Raw genomic sequence first — 25,332 nt, 5'->3', positions numbered from 1 at the left:
TCTTAGATTGATTCTGTGAGGAACGTTGCTTTTAAGACCATTGATTCCTGTGTTTTTTGTTGAGTATGAATTTGGGGGATTGAATCCTTTATGGTCTTTATACAATTTCCCTCTGACCCTCTATATAGTGAACCTGTCCATTTACACCAGACATTGATTTACCAGGCAGGCAGAGGAACAGGATGGCAAAGCAAAAAAGCAAAAAAATGCCCACTTTCTCATTCTGAGCTCAGAGAGCCCAAACTCCAAATCTCTAGATGTTCCCAAATAAAAATTACACTTTTAAAATGTTACAAGGCAGCTCTAATGTTAGCCTATGGGAGAGCTAGTCCTTGCAGTATTTCACTATCCAGACATGTAAAACATATGTCCTACCTTTCACGTACACTGCACCCTGCCCATGTGAGTACCGTGGGCCTACCTTTGGGGTGCCTTACATGTAGTAAAAGAGAAGGTTAGAACCTGGCAAGTGGGTGCACTTGCCAGATCGACATGGCAGTTAACAACTGCACTTGCTGACACTGCAATGTCCGGTTTGAGACTGGTTTACAAAGCAAATTATGCTGCATGCCCACTAGTATCATTTGATTTACAGGCCCCTCACACACACACTGCACTTTACTAGGCACTTACCAGTAAATCATATATGCCAATCATCGATAACCAATCAGAATTACAATTTACACAGCGAGCATATGCTCTTTAGCACTGATCAGCAGTGGTTAAGTGTCCAAAGTCCTAAAGCCAACAAAAATAGGTCAGAAAAAATAGGAGGCAAAAGGCAATATGTTTGAGGATAAACCTGAAAAAAGGGCCAAGTCCAACTGTGTGTGTTTACGTGTGTATGACTGTGTGTGTGTGTGTATGTATGTATGTATGTATGTATATATATATATATATATATATATATATATATATGTCTGTATGTGTGTGTATGGATATATATTCATTATTAACTTGCAAAATACGCTTACATTTTCATTGTAAATGCATACATGTAGTAAAGAAATGCACGAGAGAGAGAGAGAGAATTTATTTATCCTACCTGCAACATTTTTACATATTCGTTGTAAAGGCATATGCATTGTAATGGCATATGTGGTTTCGTTATACAACCCTCCAGAACATTCTTTCAACTTGGAAAAGTACACCTGTGGAGCAATTCTGCAAGTGTTTGCTGATTTAATAAAATAAAAAAAGAGTTCCTAAGAAAAATTGAAGGAAGCTGTAGCAGTACTATTAGGTTGTTTTGATGAGTGACAGCTGGAATGTTGATGGTAGTGTGGTGATAGGTATGTAAACAACAGACTATATGCATACACAGAAATGGGTGATTGGAATAGTAAGGCACAAGTATCTGCCTTTTGTCAGGGTTGCTAAAGAACCCAGGATGTATGGAGGAGGAGGGAGGGGGGATAGATTTCAGAAAATGTAAGTTATTACAGGCGGCTGTTAACTTGTATGAGGAAGGTCCACTGATAATATGCACAAAAATGAAACTGAAGACAAACTATTGGCATTTGTAAAAGGCATAGTAAAGAAATATAGGATAGGAGTTAGCTTTTGCGTGCAAAGGATCATGATTAGAGTGTAAGCCAAAAACTAGACTAGTATGGAGGGAAAAGTGCGGTCTTGTATTGTTCAGGTAGAGCTGAAAATGGGGGGCAAAAGCCTCCAATTGTGGGAAATGTTGATCAACAATCTGCTGTTTCACCCGTGTAGCATGTCACCATGGCAAGTTTAGAAATCTTGAGCCAGAATGAAATGTGCTAACAAAATCAGATGGGGGAACGTGGTTTGAGTATAGCCATTACTAAAGAAAATAAAAAATGTGGGAAACAAACAGTTAAAATATGCTGCAAAAGTTTATAAAATAAATAAGCAATATTCTAATGCTTGCCTGCAACACCCCCTGATCCCCTGTACAAAGAAAAGTACAATTAAAATACCTTTAATTGTGTGATGTTAGGGAGCCTACTGCATTTATGATCTTGGTTGTTTGAGAGAGAATCACTTGTGGTGTATATGATCACCCAGTTTTCATGAGAGCAGGTTTACCTTTACTGCGCATAACCTCAATTGCCTCTTTGTAGCTACTGTAAAAGAGATCCACGAATGGTGGAACCATACCAGATTTTTGTATAATCACTTGTGCATTTTTCTTTTTCAAACTGTTGTATCGGACTTTGGTATCTTAAAAATCTACCATGGCCTCTTACCTCTACAACAGACATCCCTGCAATTGCAGATCTTGATTATCACTAACAGTAACCACACTGAAGGCGGTTGCTTATCTTATTATCTACTTTTTACCTTTGCATTTTAAGTAAAAGATTGTGTGCTTCTGTCCTAGACCTCGTGAGAAGAAAAGGGAAGATGGCAAGTGGCGAGACCATGACCGGTACTATGAAAGAAATGATCTCTACAGAGACAAATATGACTGGCGGAGAGGAAAAAGTAAAAGTCCTATTAAAAGCCGTCCAATAGGTCGCAGTCGAAGTCCAAATCGTGGGAGAAATCGAGAGCAGGACACAAACCGAAGCAGAGGTAAACCTCATAACATTTATGTGAATGTTAATGTAGGTATTAAATTAATATTTCAAATATTTTACTATCCATTTGTTTTTTCAGGTCTGTTTTTTTAGGTCTTGTCTGAAAGTTTTATTACTTGTGATTGAGACACTTTGCATCACCTTTACTACTTCACTCTTCAAAATGGTAGAGAATGATTACTGATAGCTGCAATGTGGTGCACTCGTCCATTTCCCAATAAGATGTTACATGTCTGTTTTTTTTTAATAATATGAAGTATTATATTGGTGATCCCATACAGTTTTGTACTATTATCACAAATACTTGCTAGTTATTAATTCTCAGAAAAGTTTTAAACCAGCAGTTTACCTTTCCCTGTTTTATGACGTGGAGTCTGTGACTGCTTATGTAGGAATGGGCTACATCTCTTTTATCGGGATTTGATTTTAGGAAGAAAACATTGGTTTTTGAAATCACTCTTTCATATAGTTGTTAGTTGATCAAAGTTGTTTTAGGTTTGCCTTAATGGTCCTCTCTAGATCGTATAGCATCATTCCTGTAGTGCAGTGCTCCTAGTGCCATTTCTATACATATGTAATCACATATGGCACCCTTGTACAGATCAGGTCTACTGTCGCTACCAGCAAGTAGCTCTGTAGTGATTTTTGAAGATCATGTGGATGTAGAATCAATGGAGGAAGAGTGTTCAAACATTTTTTGCATTGCGCAACAAAATACCATGTGATGGCCCTTGTTGCTACTGATGATACTGATCTGAACATACCATCCTTTCATTGAGAAACTGCACTGTTGCATATCAGATGCTCTTAAGATAGTTTTGTTTACCACACTGCTAATTCCTATTAAATGTGTGATTGTTGGTTTTATTGTAGAGGGTAAAGGTGGGAGAAATTCACTTGTAAATAGCTTATCCAACCTGTGGAAAAGATGAAAGGATAATAGAAATAGTGTAGTCAGAGATCACCATCATCTCCTGATAATCTATAAAAAGTCAATACATCTAATCTACCACAAATTATAAAAAGTGGAAATATATCTCTAGTACAGATGTGTTCTCCAACATGGTTTTCAATCAAGTGTCGGAGCATTTAGATTTAGTTTTGGTGAAGTTCAGCTTGTTGGTCTGAAGGTCCCTTACTCATTCAGGCCTTTTGTCTTAATGTGTAATGACAGTAACCTCTCTGCAGTTTCTTGGCTCATTTATTTTGTTTAAAATTATTATGGGATCTGTATCGTCTATCTTTACCTGACCATTCTGTTGCCTTTGTACCCTCACCAGTAGTTTGCCCCTTGTACCATTGCATTGCTCACATCCAAGCAATCTATACAAAAAAGAAGTTTTGGTTTAAGACCAATGTGTAAAAAAAAAAGCAGCTTTAATTTTCTGGCCTTTAAAACCAACTTTGCGTCCAGTGCAACACTTTGTCTCATGACACAGGACATGTTTTGCATGAAATTCATAATCACAAAATACCCTGATGAATACTTAAATGGCAGAGTACTCTGTAGCAATTGTTTTACCTCCTTGATGAGTGAGGCTCTACTTTTCCCTGGGGTTCCTGCTGTTTAATTTTCTACCTATGTGTTTTTTTTGGGGGGGGGGGGGGTGGAAGTAGTGAATAGTGTATTGTTTGTTTTTGCACCACATTTCTGCTCTCAAGAGGCAAAAGGCTTACAGGCGCTCGCTCCAGTTTCAAGGAATGAGTTATTGCTATGGGCAGTAGATTGTATAATGCCTAAATTAGATTTTTTACATCTTACTTTAAATTCTAATGAGGCCAGTAATAGAATCATAGCAATTAATTGAGACTCGCACAGTAAATTTAGGACTCCACTCTCTATGTTCAAACAGTGAACCATATACTTATTACTTTGTTTGAGGTGGTCATTCTAGAAAGGATGTATAACTCTTTAGGGTTCGGACGTACCCTTCTGGTCAGTTTGGTTTATCTGATGAACACTGATTGTTTAGGTTTGTAATCTCCATACCTTTGTCCTCTTGGTCTGAACGCCACCAAGAGGACTAAAGTGCAGTTTGCGGCGTCACTGTAGAAAAAAGCGCTAGGCTGCCCTCGGAGTCCGAGCGAACCATACAGTGTTCGGACGAATTGAACAGTCTGCGGGAGGAGCTGTCTCTGAGGGAGTTTGCAGCCGCCAGGGCCGTCTCCTTGCTTGTCTGGGTCTGTTCCTTCGTGGGGCCGGGAAGTGACCCCCCATTTGTGGACTCAGTCACTCGTTGTGATCGTCGGCGACCCGCGTTTCCTGGTCCACGTGTCCCCGGTGAGGACTGACTCGATAGCTGTGTGGGTTCCATAACTTCAAGCCATTCTTCGATGTCTTCCGGGCTCTCGAAGAAGTAAGTCTTCAGGTTGTAGATTATCGTCAAACGAGCAGGGAACAACAAAACGTACTTAAGATTCATGGTGCCTAATTTTCTCTGTACTTCTTGAAATGAAGACCTTCTTCGTTGCACCATCAGTGTATAGGCAGGATACAGTGAGATTAGGCAGTTCTCAAACTGGATCTGTGTTTTCTAACGTGCTTTCTGTAGCAGCGTATCACGGTCCCTGTAGTTGAGGATTTTCACGATTAAGTGTCTCGGCGGAGCTCCAACTCTCAGCTTTCCTGTGGGAATCGGGTGCACCCTCTCAACACAGAAAAACATCAGAGAGGCCCTCCAGGGCGACGTGTGCGCGGAACCAACGCTCCATGTAAGCAGTCGCATCAGTTCCTTCGCTTCGTACCGGCAGCCCTATGACACAAACGTTACTGCGCCTTCCTCTACCCTCCGCGTCCTCGACTCTGTCCATCAACACCGTGATCTGCTTTCAGCTGGAGACAGGAGTGCTCATGCCATCAAACCCTCTCATAGCAGCCAAGATCCTGGAAGCTCTTAATATTATTCCCATGTAGATGGATTAAGGGAGTTTGCTGTTGGTTCTCTTCAGTGAATGAATGCAAAGTTAAAGAAATATGATGCCGTACCGAAATTAACATCTGTTCAACCACAAAATGGCTTCTGGTTTAGGCAAACACTTGTTAATATACAATCGCTATAATTAATTATTTACCTTAAAATACATTATTGTACCATTCCCATTTATACATGCTGCTATGTGTGACCAGCTTGTGGCAGACTGCAGTCCAAATTCCTCTTTCCTGTAAATGCTCTCACTTAAAAGTCTGCGTAAAGCAAAATATACACCAGGCTCCCTTGAAGACACAGCTTCACATTTGACCTCTGTCTTTGAATGCACAGCAAATGTGACAAGATGAGAACAAAATGTAAAGGCCTGTTTACAGAAAACGAGCTTGTGGAAGAATACCGTAAACGCGGTTTGGTCAACAGAAGGGACGAAGTGAACCTGGAAAGCCTAAAGCAAATAAAGCCAGGAAAGAGAAATCAAGAAAATGTGAGTTACAAACAACAAAGCCAATGGTAATCCACTGCGGAATGCATTCCTAGTTAAACTTTTTGAAAAGTCCTCAAGATGCCTTTAGCAAACGCAGACAGCTGTGCCGTCTGGTAGGCTCCGACCTAAAATGGTTGCAGGCAATCATTGGCATGTTTGTAGAACTCACCTGGTTGCCCCGAGAACCCTGTGTACATGCTTGCAGGCATGCTTTGTAATGCTACTCGGGCCTACTCCGACGTGCCAGAGCACATACTAAACCAAGCCTTGTCCCCTGGATTGATTTGCTCTATCCCGCCTGTCTTCGAAGGTTGGAAGTAGGACAAATGCCCATTTAGTTTGCTCTGGGAGACTTTAGACTGCCAATTCTTCCATCTCCCAAAGCAGTGTGTAAAACAGATCATGAGGTGGTTTGCAGAGATGTGTAGGGCTAGGTGTATAGGGCAAGCACCTTTCTCCACATGCTGCTTATTAGGCATGGTGGTGGATGCAGTATGCTTTTGTCTGATTGAGATTGACATTGGATGTGCTGAGAGGATGGCTTATTCGGTATCATTTTTCAAACGTTTGCCATGAAAGGTTCATCGCCCAGGAGCTTTAATTTTATTAGATTGGATTGTAATAGCTAGCAAAAGCATGTAGAAATAACTGTGGACCTATCCTCTCCTCCTTGGTTTTCTTAACTGGCCCTAATCTCTTTAGGGGGCCTCTGATTATTCTGCAAATCTTGGCTCAGTCATTTATCACCAAAGAGGGTGGGAGAAGAGGTTGAAATTGGCCTCAAAAGTATGAATACAGATATTGTAAAGTGACAATTTCAAAAAACAAAGTACAGTTTTGGTTCCTCTAGTTTGCTTCAAATAACTATTAACATTCCACTTCACTTATGATAGTCAAAGTGAAAGCAAAGACTAACAAGTTAACCATAGTCCTTTTTTAAACATCTTTACGAAATCCTTTTTCAATTTTTAGCAGTTTTCTGAAGCAAAGCAAGCGATGTCTTCATCGTTTGCTAGGAACTCAAACTGTGAATTTTCTCCAGTAATATGTCAAGTTAAATGTAAGTAGTGAAAAGTGTTTGCTTTAAATTGATCTGGATATGCCTACAATTCCCATTGATCCTGATTTGTCCTGACCGATCAGGATCAATGAAAATCTGGAAATGCTAGTGTTTTGTTCTGGGTTTTTTTTTTGGCCTGCTTGACTATTGTCTCTTCCTCAGAATAAGATAACAATTCTTAACATTTTAGGTGGTTAGTTGATCTTTGTTGTTTAGCTGCCCCAATTCTGGATGGACTGTTTCACTGTCTTCAAGATTTATGTAGCTGTTATTTTAAAGCAGCTTTTTTGACATTTTCACTGCGTAAATTGCTAATATGGTGTAAGTATCATAGTGTTCCTCAATATCAATTTAACTGTTTCATCTCAGATGGTTTTCTGACAATTCTAAACCACAATCAAGTTGCTTATTGTTTGTGTATTGAGAAACATGTTTAGCCATGGCACTGTGAGCATACAAAGCATGCATCAACTGTCTTGAAAGTCTCTGTAATACAGCATTTCTTAATCGTTCTTCGCATTGAAAAGCTCAATGAGGTTTGTAGCTACCAACCAATCAGTCCTTACTATATCTAGCTGAATATTATTTAATACAGATACTGTTGGAGATAAGTCTTTCTAGATGCATCCACTTGTGTGGGGAATGCAGCTATTGATTCAGATGCTGCTTTCCAGTTTAGCCATCCTATCAAGGGCACCCAGTTTCTGCCTCTCCGAAGTTTTAGAAACACAGATTTTGAGAAGTGTGTACTGTTCTCCCGTCCCTCCGCCACGGTAGTGTAACATTCTTGACACAAGGTTTATATTGGGTTTTGGGAGGGTTTCATTGGGGTATTTCTGTTTGGGTGCTCTGACTTCCACATGGTTGGATCCTTACAACCATACGGAACAGCGGAGAAACAGAGCTGGATGTTATTGGACTTATGCTTTGGTACTTCAGGTGGGCAAATAGCACTGGAGCTGCTGACCTTATTTAGATTGTCTTTATTACTGAAATGTTCTTGCCTTGGATCCTGTGCATGGGCTATTGTTTTCTGTGGTAATACTTCTGAAACCTCTCTACTGACTTGTTTACTCAGTTTCCAAACTCCTTATAAACATTGAATCTCTCCACCAGGACCTAAAGAGTTAATCTAATTTTCTAGATGTGTAATGTCTGTGGGTGTATAACTTTCCCAATGTTATTATGTGAGCTCCTTTTGTGCCAAAAAAGTAGTTTGCTTGCTTCTTCCCAGAAATGATTGGAGAAGAGAAGCAGGAGGTAGTTTCAAGTCCTAAACCTGCTACATACCAGTGCTGTTTTCATTAGATAGCTGTCATGTTTAGGTCTCGCCTGAGCCAGCGCGCAAGCGCTACTCTGCGAGGCATTTAGTAAGGGCTTTTGAGCTCTGAACACACGCTCTTGCGTGTGCTTTTTTAGTGCGAGCCCTCGTGATGCACTGAGTGCGAGCCCTCGTGATGCACTGCGTAGCAGTGCTCGCGTAGGCGAGCCGTTTTGTAGGGGTTTTCAAAATGGAACCAGAAATTCCACACGCTCTTGCGTGTTCATTTCCTAGTTCCATTTGATTGGGCTTTGCGTGCGTGTTGTTTTTAAACAGAACACGCAATAGGCCATAGGCAGTCGCGTACTCCGCCCATGGCCTATTGGTGTCTGTTACACGCACCAAAGCCCATATGTCTTTAATTATCGTGCCGACACGGGCGTGATAATTGAAGACATATGCCTGCAGTGGCGCGCGCGCACCACTCACTAGGTTTTTTTTTTTTCATTGCCCTGACCACCTAAGAGAGAAGAATCTCTACTATTTGTTCAACAGCGTGATAAACATTTATAATATAGCTCTTTTATGGTGAGTAACATGCTAGGATCAGTCTTGTACGCACTAAAATCATTCCGTTCATTTGCACCAGCTCCCCCACACCCCCTCCCCCTCCCCCACACCCCCTCCCCCTACACCCAACACCCCCCCCACCAAACCCCACACACACCCAACCCCACACACCCAACCCCACACACCGAACCTCACCCACACACACAACTCCACACACACATAACACCCCCCACACACACACAACACCCCCCACACACACAACACCCCCCACACACACAACACCCCCCACACACACAACACCCCCCACACACACAACACCCCCCACACACACAACACCCCCCACACACACAACACCCCCCCACACACACAACACCCCCCACACACACAACACCCCCCACACACACAACACCCCCCCACACACACAACACCCCCCCCCACACACAACACCCCCCCACACACACAACACCCCCCACACACACAACACCCCCCCACACACACAACACCCCCCCACACACACAACACCCCCCCACACACACAACACCCCCCCACACACACAACACCCCCCCACACACACAACACCCCCCCACACACACAACACCCCCCCACACACACAACACCCCCCCACACACACAACACCCCCCCACACACACAACACCCCCCCACACACACACAACACCCCCCACACACACACAACACCCCCCACACACACACAACACCCCCCACACACACACAACACCCCCCACACACACACAACACCCCCCACACACACACAACACCCCCCCACACACACACAACACCCCCCACACACACAACACCCCCCCACACACACAACACCCCCCCACACACACAACACCCCCCCACACACACAACACCCCCCACACACACACAACACCCCCCACACACACAACACCCCCCACACACACAACACCCCCCACACACACAACACCCCCCACACACACAACATCCCCCACACACACAACATCCCCCACACACACAACATCCCCACACACACAACATCCCCCACACACACAACATCCCCCACACACACAACATCCCCCACACACACAACATCCCCCCCACACACAGCATCCCCCACACACACAGCATCCCCCCCACACACAGCATCCCCCCCACACACAGCATCCCCCCACACACAACACCCCCCCACACACAACACCCCCCACACACAACACCCCCCACACACAACACCCCCCACACACAACACCCCCACACACAACACCCCCCACACACAACACCCCCCACACACACAACACCCCCCCCACACACACAACACCCCCCCCACACACACAACACCCCCCCCACACACACAACACCCCCCCCACACACAACACCCCCCACACACAACACCCCCCACACACAACACCCCCCACACACAACACCCCCCACACACAACACCCCCCACACACACAACACCCCCCACACACACAACACCCCCACACACACAACACCCCCCACACACACAACACCCCCCACACACACAACACACCCCCCACACACAACACCCCCCACACACAACACCCCCACACAAACAACACCCCCACACACACAACACCCCCCACACACACAACACCCCCCACACACACACACAACACACCCCACACACACAACACCCCCACACACACAACACCCCCACACACACAACACCCCCACACACACAACACCCCCCACACACACAACACCCCCCACACACACAACACCCCCCACACACACAACACACCCCCCACACACAACACCCCCACACACACAACACCCCCACACACACAACACCCCCACACACACAACACCCCCCACACACACAACACCCCCCACACACACAACACCCCCCACACACACAACACACCCCCCACACACAACACCCCCCACACACAACACCCCCCACACACACAACACCCCCCACACACACAACACCCCCCACACACACAACACCCCCCACACACACAACACCCCCCACACACACACAACACACCCCACACACACACACACCCCCACACACACAACACCCCCACACACACAACACCCCCACACACACAACACCCCCCACACACACAACACCCCCCACACACACAACACCCCCCACACACACAACACCCCCCACACACAACACCCCCCACACACAACACCCCCCACACACAACACCCCCCACACACAACACCCCCCACACACAACACCCCCCACACACAACACCCCCCCACACACAACACCCCCCACACACAACACCCCCCACCACGCACACAACACCCCCCACCACGCACACAACACCCCCCCCACGCACACAACACCCCCCCCCACACACAACACCCCCCCACGCACACAACACCCCCCCACGCACACAACACCCCCCCACGCACACAACACCCCCCCACGCACACAACACCCCCCCACGCACACAACACCCCCCCACGCACACAACACCCCCCCACGCACACAACACCCCCCCACGCACACAACACCCCCCCACGCACACAACACCCCCCCACACACACAACACCCCCCCCACACACACAACACCCCCCCCACACACACAACACCCCCCACACACACAACACACCCCCACACACACAACACCCCCCACACACACACAACACCCCCCACACACACACAACACCCCCACACACACACAACACCCCCCACACACACACAACACCCCCCACACACAACACCCCCCACACACAACACCCCCCACACACAACACCCCCCACACACAACACCCCCCACACACAACACCCCCCACACACAACACCCCCCACACACAACACCCCCCACACACAACACCCCCCCACACACAACACCCCCCACACACAACACCCCCCACACACAACACCCCCACACACAACACCCCCACACACAACACCCCCCACACACAACACCCCCCACACACAACACCCCCCACACACAACACCCCCCACACACAACACCCCCCACACACAACACCCCCCACACACAACACCCCCCACACACAACACCCCCACACACAACACCCCACACACAACACCCCCCACACACAACACCCCCCACACACAACACCCCCCACACACAACACCCCCCACACACAACACCCCCACACACAACACCCCCCACACACAACACCCCCCACACACAACACCCCCCACACACAACACCCCCCACACACAACACCCCCACACACAACACCCCCCACACACAACACCCCCCACACACAACACCCCCACACACAACACCCCCCACACACAACACCCCCCACACACAACACCCCCCACACACAACACCCCCCACACACAACACCCCCCACACACAACACCCCCCACACACAACACCCCCCACACACAACACCCCCCACACACAACACCCCCCACACACAACACCCCCCACACACAACACCCCCCACGCGCACCCCCCACGCGCACCCCCCCACGCGCACACCCCCCACGCGCACCCCCCCACGCGCACCCCCCCACGCGCACCCCCCCACGCGCACCCCCCCACGCGCACCCCCCCCCCACGCGCACCCCCCCACGCACACCACACCCCCCACGCACACCACACCCCCCACGCACACCACACCCCCCACGCACACCACACCCCCACGCACACCACACCCCCACGCACACCACACCCCCCACGCACACCACACCCCCCACGCACACCACACCCCCCCCCCACGCACACCACACCCCCACGCACACCACACCCCCCACGCACACCACACCCCCCACGCACACCACACCCCCCACGCACACCACACCCCCCACGCACACCACACCCCCCCGCACACCACACCCCCCACACCCACCCCACACCACACCACACCCCCCCCCCCACACCCCCACCACCCCCCCCACACACCACCACCCCCCCCACACACCACACCCCCCCCACACACCACACCCCCCCCCACACACCACACCCCCCCCACACACCACACCCCCCCCACACACCACACCCCCCCCCACACCACACCCCCCCCCACACCACACCCCCCCCCCACACCACACCCCCCCCCCACACCACACCCCCCCCCCACCCACCCCCCCCCCACACCACACCCCCCCCCCACACCCCACACCCCCCCCCCACACACCACACCCCCCCACACACCACACCCCCCACACACACCACACCCCCCACACACACCACACCCCCACACACACCACACCCCCCACACCACCACACCCCCCACACACCACACCCCCCACACACCACACCCCCCCACACCACCACACCCCCCCACACCCCACACCCACCACACCCCCCACACACACACACACCCCACCCACACCCACACACCCCCCCACACACCAACCCCACACACCCACCCCCCACACACACAACCCCCCACACACACAAACCCCCACACACACCCAACCCCCCCACACACCCAACCCCCCACACAACATCCCCCCACACAACCCCCCCACACCAATCCCCCCACACCCCCCCGACACACACCACACCCTCCCACACACAACACCCCCCCACACACCCAACCCCCCCACACCCAACCCCACACACCCAACCCCCCCACGACACACACCACACCTCCCACACACAACACCCCCCCACACACACCCAACCCCACAACAACACCCAACCCCACACACCCAACCCCCCCACACCCAACCCCACACACCCAACCCCCCCACGACACACACCACACCCCCACACACAACACCCCCCCACATAACAACACCCAACCCCACACACCCACCCCCCCACACCCAACCCCCCCACACCCAACCCCCACACACACCCAACCCCACACACACACCCAACCCCACACACACACCCAACCCCCCACACACACCCAACCCCACACACACCCAACCCCCACACACACCCAACCCCCACACACACACCCAACCCCACACACACACCCAACCCCACACACACACCCAACCCCACACACACACCCAACCCCACACACACACCCAACCCCACACACACACCCAACCCCACACACCCACCCACCCACCCACACCCACCCACCCCCCACACACCCACCCAACCCCAACCCCCACACAACCCCACCCCCACCCAACCCCACTCACTCCCAACCCCACACACTCCCAACCCCACACACACCCAACCCCACACACACCCAACCCCACACACACCCAACCCCACACACACCCAACCCCACACACACCCAACCCCACACACACACCCAACCCCACACACACACCCAACCCCACACACACACCCAACCCCACACACACACCCAACCCCACACACACACCCAACCCCACACACACACCCAACCCCACACACACACCCAACCCCCCCACACACCCAACCCCCCCACACACCCAACCCCCCACACACACAACCCCCCACACAACCCCACACACAACCCCACACACACAACCCCCCCACACACAACCCCACACACACAACCCCCCACACACATACCCACCCACATACCCACCCACCAACACCCACCCACCAACACCCACACCCCCCCACACCCCCTCCACACACACAACCCCCCACACACACAACCCCCCACACACACAACCCCCCACACACAACCCCCCACACACACAACCCCCCACACACACAACCCCCCACACACACAACCCCCCACACACACAACCCCCCACACACAACCCCCCACACACACAACCCCCCACACACACAACCCCCCACACACACAACCCCCCACACACAATCCCCCTCACACACAATCCCCCCCACACGCAATCCCCCCCACACGCAATCCCCCCCACACGCAATCCCCCCCACACGCAATCCCCCCACACGCAATCCCCCCCACACGCAATCCCCCCCACACGCAATCCCCCCCACACGCAATCCCCCCCACACGCAATCCCCCACACACACAACCCCCCCACCCACACAACCCCCCCACACACACAACCCCCCCACACACACAACCCCACACACAACCCCCCCACACACACAACCCCCCACACACAACCCCCCACACACAACCCCCCACACACAACCCCCCCAACCCCCCACACACAACCCCCCACACACAACCCCCCACACACAACCCCCCACACACACACAACCCCCACACAACCCCCACCCACACACAACCCCCCACACACAACCCCCCCACACACAACCCCCACACACACAACCCCCCCACACACAACCCCCCACACACACAACCCCCCACACACACAACCCCCCACACACACAACCCCCCACACACAACCCCCCCCACACACAACCCCCCACACACACAACCCCCCACACACACAACCCCCCACACACACAACCCCCCACACACACAACCCCCCACACACACAACCCCCCACACACACCCCCCCACACACAACCCCCCCACACACAACCCCCCACACACACAACCCCCCACACACCCCACCCACCCATACCCCCCACACACAACCCCACCCACCCATACACAACCCCACCCACCCATACACACAACCCCCACACACACAACCCCCCCCACACACACACACACAACCCCCACCCACCCACACAACCCCCCTTACACAACCCCCCTTACACAACCCCCCTTACACAACCCCCCTTACACAACCCCCCTTACACAACCCCCCTTACACAACCCCCCTTACACAACCCCCCTTACACACAACCCCCTTACACACAACCCCCTTACACACAACCCCCTTACACACAACCCCCTTACACAACCCCCCACACACACAACCCCCCACACACACAACCCCCCACACACACAACCCCCCACACACACAACCCCCACACACAACCCCCCCACACAACCCCCCCACACAACCCCCCCACACAACCCCCCCACACACACCCCACCCCACACACAAACACCAGCATAGCAAAACAAAACATAGCATAGCAAAACAAAACAGCATAGCATAGCATAACATAACAAAACATAGCATAGCATAAGAAAACATAGTATAGCATAACAAAACGCAACAAAACACAGCACAACAAAACACAACAAAACATAGCACAACCCCCCCACACACACAACCCCCCCACACACACAACCCCCCCACACACACAACCCCCCACACACACAACCCCCCCACACACAACCCCCCCACACACAACCCCCCCACACACAACCCCCCCACACACAACCCCCCCACACACAACCCCCCACACACAACCCTCCACACACAACCCCACACACACCACCCCACACACACAACCCCACACACACAACCCCCACACAACCCCCACACACACACAACCCCCCACACACAACCCCCCCCACACACAACCCCCCCACACACAACCCCCCACACACACAACCCCCCACACACACAACCCCCCCACACACACAACCCCCCCACACACACAACCCCCCACACACACAACCCCCACACACACAACCCCCCACACACACAACCCCCCACACACACAACCCCCCACACACACAACCCCCACACACACAACCCCCCACACACACCCAACCCCACACACACACCCAACCCCCCACACACACCCAACCCCACACACACACCCAACCCCCCACACACACCCAACCCCCCACACACACCCAACCCCCCCACACACACCCAACCCCCCCCACACACCCAACCCCCCCCACACACCCAACCCCCCCCCACACACCCAACCCCCCCACACACCCAACCCCCCCACACACCCAACCCCCCACCCAACCCCACAGGTACCCCACAAGACTCACCTGGGCTTGTGACGCAATCCCGCAGAGACGACACTAACCACCGCCCCTGGTTCCAACAAACCCCCGCGGGGAGAGACACCCGACAAGGATGAGATGGATCCAGGGATGGGGGCCAAAGGAACCAGGGAAGTGGCTTTGGTGGTAGGGACGTTGAGAAGGGTCTTGGTACAGCTGAGGGAACAAGAATGCCTGATTAGGATTAGGTACTACGCTCGTGCTGAAAAACACCCCACAAGACACATGCAGACAGGAGCCCCTGTTTCTGACACTCACCACTCTTTGTTGTTCGGGTTGACACAATGAAGAGGTCTGTGAAGTGTCGTCCAGGAGCCTTACGTCCGTGGCAAGGAAAACGTAAATGAGGCGCTTCTGCGCTAGAACCACCAAAGAACCAAAAGAACTCAAAGGAAGGTGTTTCTGCGCTAAAAGGGAGTCACGAACAAGAACTCCAGGGTAAGCGCTATAGCGCGGCTCAAATGTACAATGCTCCTACGCTGTATGCGTGTAGGAACCGAGCAGTAGCGCACCTGCGCCACCGCCAAGGCAAAGGTATATCCAAAGAAATAATGTTAAAAGCGCTCCTGCGCTACGGGCAAAACAACTGAGGAACCAGGGTGTCTAAAGTTAAAGTGCACCTGCGCTTCTTAGGACAAGCAGGCAGTAACGCTCCTGGGCCACTGCTAAACAAAAGAACAAAGGCAGGAAAGTAGCTGCGAGCCTTCGCAGCTGCTACTTAATTGAGTTATCAGCAGCGCTCCTGCGCGACTGACATCCGATAATTCAAACGGCATCAGTCACTTAACGCGTGAGGAATTGCAGCGTTACCGTGACTCGAAGTAACCTCCGGTGACTGCTGGGCTGAAGCGCGGCGTCTGCTGGGCTGAAGCGCGGCGTCTGCTGGGCTGAAGTGCGGCGTCTGCTGGGCTGAAGCGCGGCTGCAGGGAGTATCAGAAGCACCGATCCGGCGGGCTTTACGCATTTTAAGCGTGTTCCCCCGGAAGTGCTTGTTGACTATGTTGTGGTGGAGGACTAGACCGGGACACCACTTCCGGCTGGAAGCGAGTCTCCCGATGCCTGCATGCATCCTGTGGCGCCCGGGACGGCGGAAAGCCGCCACATGACACAACCCCACACACACACAACCCCACACACGCACAACCCCACACACACACAACCCCACACACACACAACCCCCACACACACACACAACCCCCCCCACACACACAACCCCCCACACACATAACTCTCCACACACACAACCCCCCACACACACAACCCCCCCCACACACACAACCCCCCACACACACAACCCCCCTACACACACAACCCCCCTACACACACAACCTCCCACACACACAATCCCCACACACACAATCCCCACACACACAATCCCCACACACACAATCCCCACACACACAATCCCCACACACACAATCCCCACACACACAATCCCCACACACACAATCCCCACACACACAATCCCCACACACACAATCCCCACACACACAACCCCCCACACACACAACCCCCCACACACACAACCCCCCACACACATCCAACCCCACACACAACCCCCCACACACAACCCCCCCACACACAACCCCCCCACACACAACCCCCCACGCACAACCCCACCCACCCATACACACAACCCCACACACACCCAACCCCACACACATCCAACCCCACACACATCCAACCCCACACACATCCAACCCCACACACATCCAACCCCACACACATCCAACCCCACACACATCCAACCCCACACACATCCAACCCCACACACATCCAACCCCACACACAACCCCACACCCAACCCCACACCCACAACCCCACACCCACAACCCCACACCCACAACCCCACACACACAACCCCACACACACAACCCCACACACACAACCCCACACACACAACCCCACACACACAACCCCACACACACAACCCCACACACACAACCCCACACACACAACCCCACACACACAACCCCACACACACACAACCCCACACACACAACCCCACACACACAACCCCACACACACAACCCCACACACACACAACCCCACACACACACACAACCCCACACACACACACACAACCCCACACACACACAACCCCACACACACACACAACCCCACACACACACACAACCCCACACACACACACAACCCCACACACACACACAACCCCACACACACACACAACCCCACACACACACAACCCCACACACACACAACCCCACACCCACAAACACCCACCCCCACAAACACCCACCCCCCACCCCCCCACACACAACCCCCCCCACACACAACCCCCCCCACACACAACCCCCCCCACACACAACCCCCCACACACACAACCCCCCACACACACAACCCCCCCCCACACACAACCCCCCCACACACAACCCCCCCCACACACAACCCCCCACACACACAACCCCCCACACACACAACCCTCCCACACACACAACCCTCCCACACACACAACCCTCCCACACACACAACCCTCCCACACACACAACCCTCCCACACACACAACCCCCCACACACAACCCCCACACACAACCCCCCCACACAACCCCCCACACACACAACCCCCCACACACACAACCCCCCACACACACAACCCCCCACACACACAACCCCCCCACACACAACCCCCCCACACACAACCCCCCCACACACAACCCCCCCACACACAACCCCCCCACACACAACCCCTCCACACACAACTCCTCCACACACAACCCCACCCACCCATATACACAACCCCCCACACACAACCCCCCACACACAACCCCACCCACACACAACCCCACCCACACACAACCCCACCCACACACAACCCCACCCACACACAACCCCACCCACACACAACCCCACCCACACACAACCCCACCCACCCACACAAACACAACTACCCCCCCACACACACAACCCCCCACCCACACACACACAACCCCCCACACACAACCCCCCACACACAACCCCACCCACACACACAACCCCACCCACACACACAACCCCACCCACACACACAACCCCACCCACACACACAACCCCACCCACACACACAACCCCACCCACACACACAACCCCACCCACACACACAACCCCACCCACACACACAACCCCACCCACACACACAACCCCCTCACACACCACCCCCTCACACACCACCCCCTCACACACCACCCCCTCACACACCACCCCCTCACACACCACCCCCTCACACACCACCCCCTCACACACCACCCCCTCACACACAAGCCCCCTCACACACAAGCCCCCCCACACACACAACCCCCCCACACATACAACCCCACACACACACAAACACAAGCAGAACAAAACACAGCATAACAAAACACAACAAAACATAGCACAACAAAACATAGCACAACAAAACACAACAAAGCATAGCATACAAAAACACAACAAAGCATAGCATAACAAAACAGCACAGCATAGCATAACAAAACATAGCATAGCATAACAAAACACAACACAACACAGCATAGCATAACAAAACACAACACAACATAGCATAGCATAACAAAACACAACACAACAAAACATAGCATAACATAGTATAGCATAACAAAACATAGCATAACATAGTATAGCATAACAAAGCAAAGCATAGCATAACATAGTATAGCATAACAAAACATAGCATAGCATAACATAGTATAGCATAACCAAACATAGCATTACATAGTATAGCATAACAACACATAGCATTACATAGTATAGCATAACAAAACACAACAAAACATAGCACAACAAAACACAACAAAACATAGCACAACAAAACACAACAAAGCATAGCATACAAAAACACAACAAAGCATAGCATAACAAAACAGCACAGCATAGCATAACAAAACATAGCATAGCATAACAAAACACAACACAACACAGCATAGCATAACAAAACACAACACAACATAGCATAGCATAACAAAACACAACACAACAAAACATAGCATAACATAGTATAGCATAACAAAACATAGCATAACATAGTATAGCATAACAAAGCAAAGCATAGCATAACATAGTATAGCATAACAAAACATAGCATAGCATAACATAGTATAGCATAACCAAACATAGCATTACATAGTATAGCATAACAACACATAGCATTACATAGTATAGCATAACAAAACACAACAAAACATAGCATAACATAGCATAACAAAACACAACAAAGCATAACAAAACACAACAAAGCATAGCATAACAAAACAGCATAGCATAACAAAACAAAGCAAAGCATCACAAAACCTAGCATTGCATAACAAAACACAGCATAGCATAGCATAACAAAACATAGCATAGCATAACACAACACAACAAAGCATAGCATAGCATAGCATACTAAACACAACAAAGCATAGCATAACATAGTATAGCATAACTAAACATAGCATAGCATAACATAGTATAGCATAACAAAACACAACACAACACAACATAGCATAACAAAACACAACAAAACATAGCATAGCATAACAAAACAGCATAACAAAGCAAAGCATCACAAAACCTAGCATAACAAAACACAACTAAAAATAGCATAACACAACACAACATAACAAAGCATAGCATACCAAACACAACAAAACATAGCATAGCATTACATAGTATAGCATAACAAAACAGACCAAAACATAGCATAACAAAACACAACAAAACATAGCATAACAAAGCATAGCATACCAAAACAGCATAGCATCACAAAGCATAGCATAGCATAACAAAACAAAGCAAAGCATCACAAAACATAGCATAACAAAACACAACTAAAAATAGCATAGCATAACACAACACAGCATAGCATAACACAACGCAACAAAGCATAGCATAGCATAACAAAGCATAACAAACCAAAGCATAACAAAACATAGCATAACAAAATACCACACAATAAAACAAGGCATAGCAAAAAAATATATAGAATAGCATAACCAAACATAGCATAAGAAAGCATAGCAAAACACAGCAAAACATAGCATAACATAACAAAACATAGCATAGCATAACAAAACACAACACAACACAGCATAGCATAACAAAACAAAACACAGCATAGCAAAATACAACAAAGTAAAGCAAAGCATAGCATAGCATAGCATAACAAAACAAAGCATAGCATAGCATAGCATAACAAAACAAAGCATAACAAAACCTAGCATAACAAAACATAGCATAGCATAACAAAACGCAACAGAACATAGCATTGCATAGCATAGCAGAGCATAACATAAGAAAACATAGCATTAAGTTTGTTAAACTCATAGTTGTGGGCCTGCTAGCTTTAACAGGCAGTGACTGGAAGCAACTTCGTCAACCCAGGAGCAGTCACTCGGTGTGTTGGAGTGAGCGTAGCGGGCCGGAAAAGCAGGCGAGGAGGCCGTATGAAGCGGGCAATACTGGACTTTTATTGCAGAGGAACAAAAAGAATGTCACAACGGGCAGATAAGGAGGCTCCAGGCGATGAACTCCGGTCCTGGTCTTCGGTCCTGCTCGGTTCTTCCGGCACTCCAAGGACGGCTCCGATGACGGGGAGGATCCACGGAGGGCAGTAAGAGAGGGAAAAACAAGGGACCGTTAGTCCTATCCAGTACTCAACGTAGCATATACTGTACACCGTCACCCGGAAAGTGCGAGAGAGGGCGGAAAGAGGCAGTGAGGAAAGGAGGGTACCGGGAGGAGGGAACAAAGGGGGAGGAATAGAGAGGGTGACAAGGCGGGACGTGAGAGGGAGGGTCGGGGCTACTGTGAAGTGCTATACAAGTAATCTACAGGGCAAGGGAGGTGAGACTATGGAGAAAGGGGGTTTTTACAGGGACTTTACAGGGACTCCTAATGAGCAGGAAAAAGAAGAGTAAAGGCACTCACGCGGTCCGCCGTAACTCTCCAGTGAGTCACGGCCGCTCTCCAGCCACCTCCGTTGGACTCCACCACTCTTCGGTCCACTCGTCTTCGTCGCACGTCTGCTCTCCTTCTCCGTCTCAAGCCAGAGGGTCCTGCCACGAAACTCCGACGGCGTGTTGTCCTCGATCCTCGTTTTTATCCTGTGCTGACGCTGCCTCTGGGGCGGGACTTCCGGGGTCAGTGTAATATGATTCCTCCGGACCTGGTGCTCTGGTTGGTCCCTGAGGGAGAGAGAAGGGCGGGGTGTCGTTGGTTATGGCTGGTGTCCCGAGTCCGGTCTCGGCTATGGCGTTTTGGCAGCGGGGCTGAAGTCCAGGTGGAAACGGACGAGGTACGTGCGGGGGAGGGGGGCCTCCGGTTCGGGCTCTTCGGGACGCCGTCTCACATCCCCTTCCCCTAGCTGTCCTTTCTGTACGGGACGGAGAATGAGGGTATCGTGAAAGGAAGTCAGCATTACCCTGGTCTGAGCCTTTCCGGTGTTTTGTTTGGAAGTGAAAGGGCTGGAGGGACAGAAACCAGCGTAGGACCCTGTCGTTCTGACCTTTGTTCCGGGCCATCCACTCCAAGGGGGCGTGGTCCGTGTAGAGGACAAAGTCTCTGCCCTCTAAGTAGTACCTTAGATTGTCTACTGCCCACTTCATGGCCAAGGCTTCCTTTTCAACTACGGCGTATTGCTTTTCTCTAGGAAACAATTTGCGGCTTACATAGAGTATGGGTCGTTCATTACCTAGGGTGTCTTTCTGGGATAACACGGCCCCCAACCCCTGATCGGAAGCATCCGTTTGCAGGATGAAAGGCAGCGAGTAGTCATGGGGCACCAAGACAGGACTTGAAGTCAAGGCGTCTTTTAGATCCGTGAAGGCATGCCATGCTTCGGGAGAGGGGTTTCGGAGCATTTCATCGGAACGGTTATTTTTCTTCAGTAAGTCCGTAAGGGCTGCTGCTCTCTGGGAAAATCTGGGCACAAACCGCCTATAATACCCTAGAAGCCCCAGAAAGGCTCGAAGGTCTTTTTTTGTTTGTGGAAAGGGAAGGGACCGGATGGCCACGGTTTTGCTTTCTTGGGGTCTAATCAGCCCATCCCCCAGAAGAAACCCCAGGTATTTGACTGTTTTTGCCGCTAAGGTAGTCTTGGCTGGATTGATGGCAAATCCGAAAGAACCCAAGGAGGAGATGACGCTGAAAAGATGCCGCAAATGCTGGGGCCAACTGTCACTATAGATAATGATGTCGTCTAAATAGGCGCCTGCGTACTGGGAATGGGGTCGCAGGACGCGATTCATAGCACGTTGAAAAGTGGCTGGGGCGCCATGAAGACCAAAGGGCATGACTAAAAACTGGTATAACCCCTCAGGGGTGGAAAAGGCAGTCTTCTTTTTGTCTTGTTCCCTGAGGGGTATCTGCCAGTACCCTTTGCAGAGGTCGAGGGTGGAAATAAACTTTGCCTTCCCAATCTTTTCAATCATTTCGTCCACCCTGGGCAAGGGATAGGTGTCGAAGCTGGACACCTTGTTGACCTCCCGAAAGTTAATGCAGAAACGGACAGACCCGTCAGGTTTCGGCACAAGCACAATAGGGGAATTCCATTCGCTAACTGAGGGCTCTATGATTCCCATCGCTTGCATTGTTTCTATCTCCTGACGGATAACGTTCCGGCGGGCCTCCGGTACTCTATAAGGGCGCAGTCGGACCACTTTCCCGGGTTCTGTATCTATTGCATGTTCCGTGACGTTGGTTCGCCCCGGGGAAGAGGAAAAGACGTCTTTCAGGGATTCTAGGGTTTGTCGCAGTTCCTGGATCTGTACGGGGTTTAGGTCAGGGTCTAGACAGGGGTCAAAAGAGAAGAGGACACTGCTGCAGGTTCCGGTCAGCACCGGACGAGGTCCTTCCCATTTTTTCAATAAATTCACATGGAATATCTGGGAGGTGCCACGTGTGGGGTCTAGCTCCACCTCATAGGTGACTGGGGTCACCTGCCGGAGGATAGTGTAGGGACCTTGCCACTGACCCAGAAGCTTCTGGTCGGACGAGGGCATCATGAGGAGTACTAAATCCTGAACAGCAAAGACCCGACTGCGAGTGCCCTTGTCGTATTGCTTCTTTTGGTTGTCCTGGGCGTTCCCTAGGTTTTGTCGGACTAAGTCCCGGATCATGGACAGGTGATTTTTCAGGTTTTCCAGGTATTCGGGAAGCGGACGAGTGCGGTCCGGTTCATCTTCCCAGGCCTCCCGTGCCATGTCTAGCAGGGTACGAGGGGGACGCCCATACAACAATTCATATGGGGAGTAACCCGTGCTACTCTGGGTTTTACAGCGGATTGCAAATAAGGCCAAAGGGAGCATCTCTTCCCATCTTTTTGCTTCTAGGCCCAGGAGTTTTTTCAGTGTCTGCTTCAAGGTGGCGTTGTAACGCTCCACCAACCCGTCCGTTTGCGGGTGATATGCTGATGTTCTGATCTGCTTAATCCCAAGTTCGGCACAGACCCGTTTCATAAGAGCAGAAACAAAAGGGGTACCCTGGTCGGTCAGGATTTCCCTGGGAAACCCAACCCGAGAAAACAAGGAGATCAGGGCCTTTGCTATATTCTGGGTAGTGGGTTGTCGTAGGGGTATGGCCTCCGGAAAGCGGGTGGCATAGTCAACTACGACCAGCGCGTAGCGACACCCGCTACGGGAGGGCAAGAGGGGCCCAATAATGTCCATCCCTATGCGGCTGAAGGGGACGTCTATGAGAGGGAGGGGTTGTAACGGAACCCGGGGAGGCCGGTGACGGCTGTTTTTCTGGCATACTACGCATTCACGGCAGTAGGTTTTGACTCGTTGATACACCCCTGGCCAGTAGAATTTCTCTAGGACGGCTTGGCTGGTCTTCTCATCCC

The 25,332-nt window shown here is 51.1% G+C and overlaps 1 protein-coding gene across 4 annotated transcripts in view; it reads left to right on the top strand.

Moving 5' to 3' along the window:
* Positions 1-25,332, top strand: part of RBM27 (RNA binding motif protein 27) — an 870,586-nt gene that overhangs the window by 154,286 nt on the left and 690,968 nt on the right. For all 4 annotated transcript variants that reach the window (XM_078653046.1, XM_078653045.1, XM_078653044.1 and 1 more), the window contains exon 6: positions 2,354-2,547. In XM_078653046.1, the coding sequence (XP_078509172.1) occupies positions 2,354-2,547 (194 nt within the window). The remainder of the gene's footprint in view (positions 1-2,353; positions 2,548-25,332) is intronic.

The sequence above is a fragment of the Lissotriton helveticus genome, chromosome 7 (genome assembly GCF_964261635.1).
Source record: "Lissotriton helveticus chromosome 7, aLisHel1.1, whole genome shotgun sequence".
NCBI lineage: Eukaryota > Metazoa > Chordata > Amphibia > Caudata > Salamandridae > Lissotriton > Lissotriton helveticus.
Note: the sequence above shows the minus strand (reverse complement) of the source record. Positions and strands in the feature narration are given on the sequence as shown.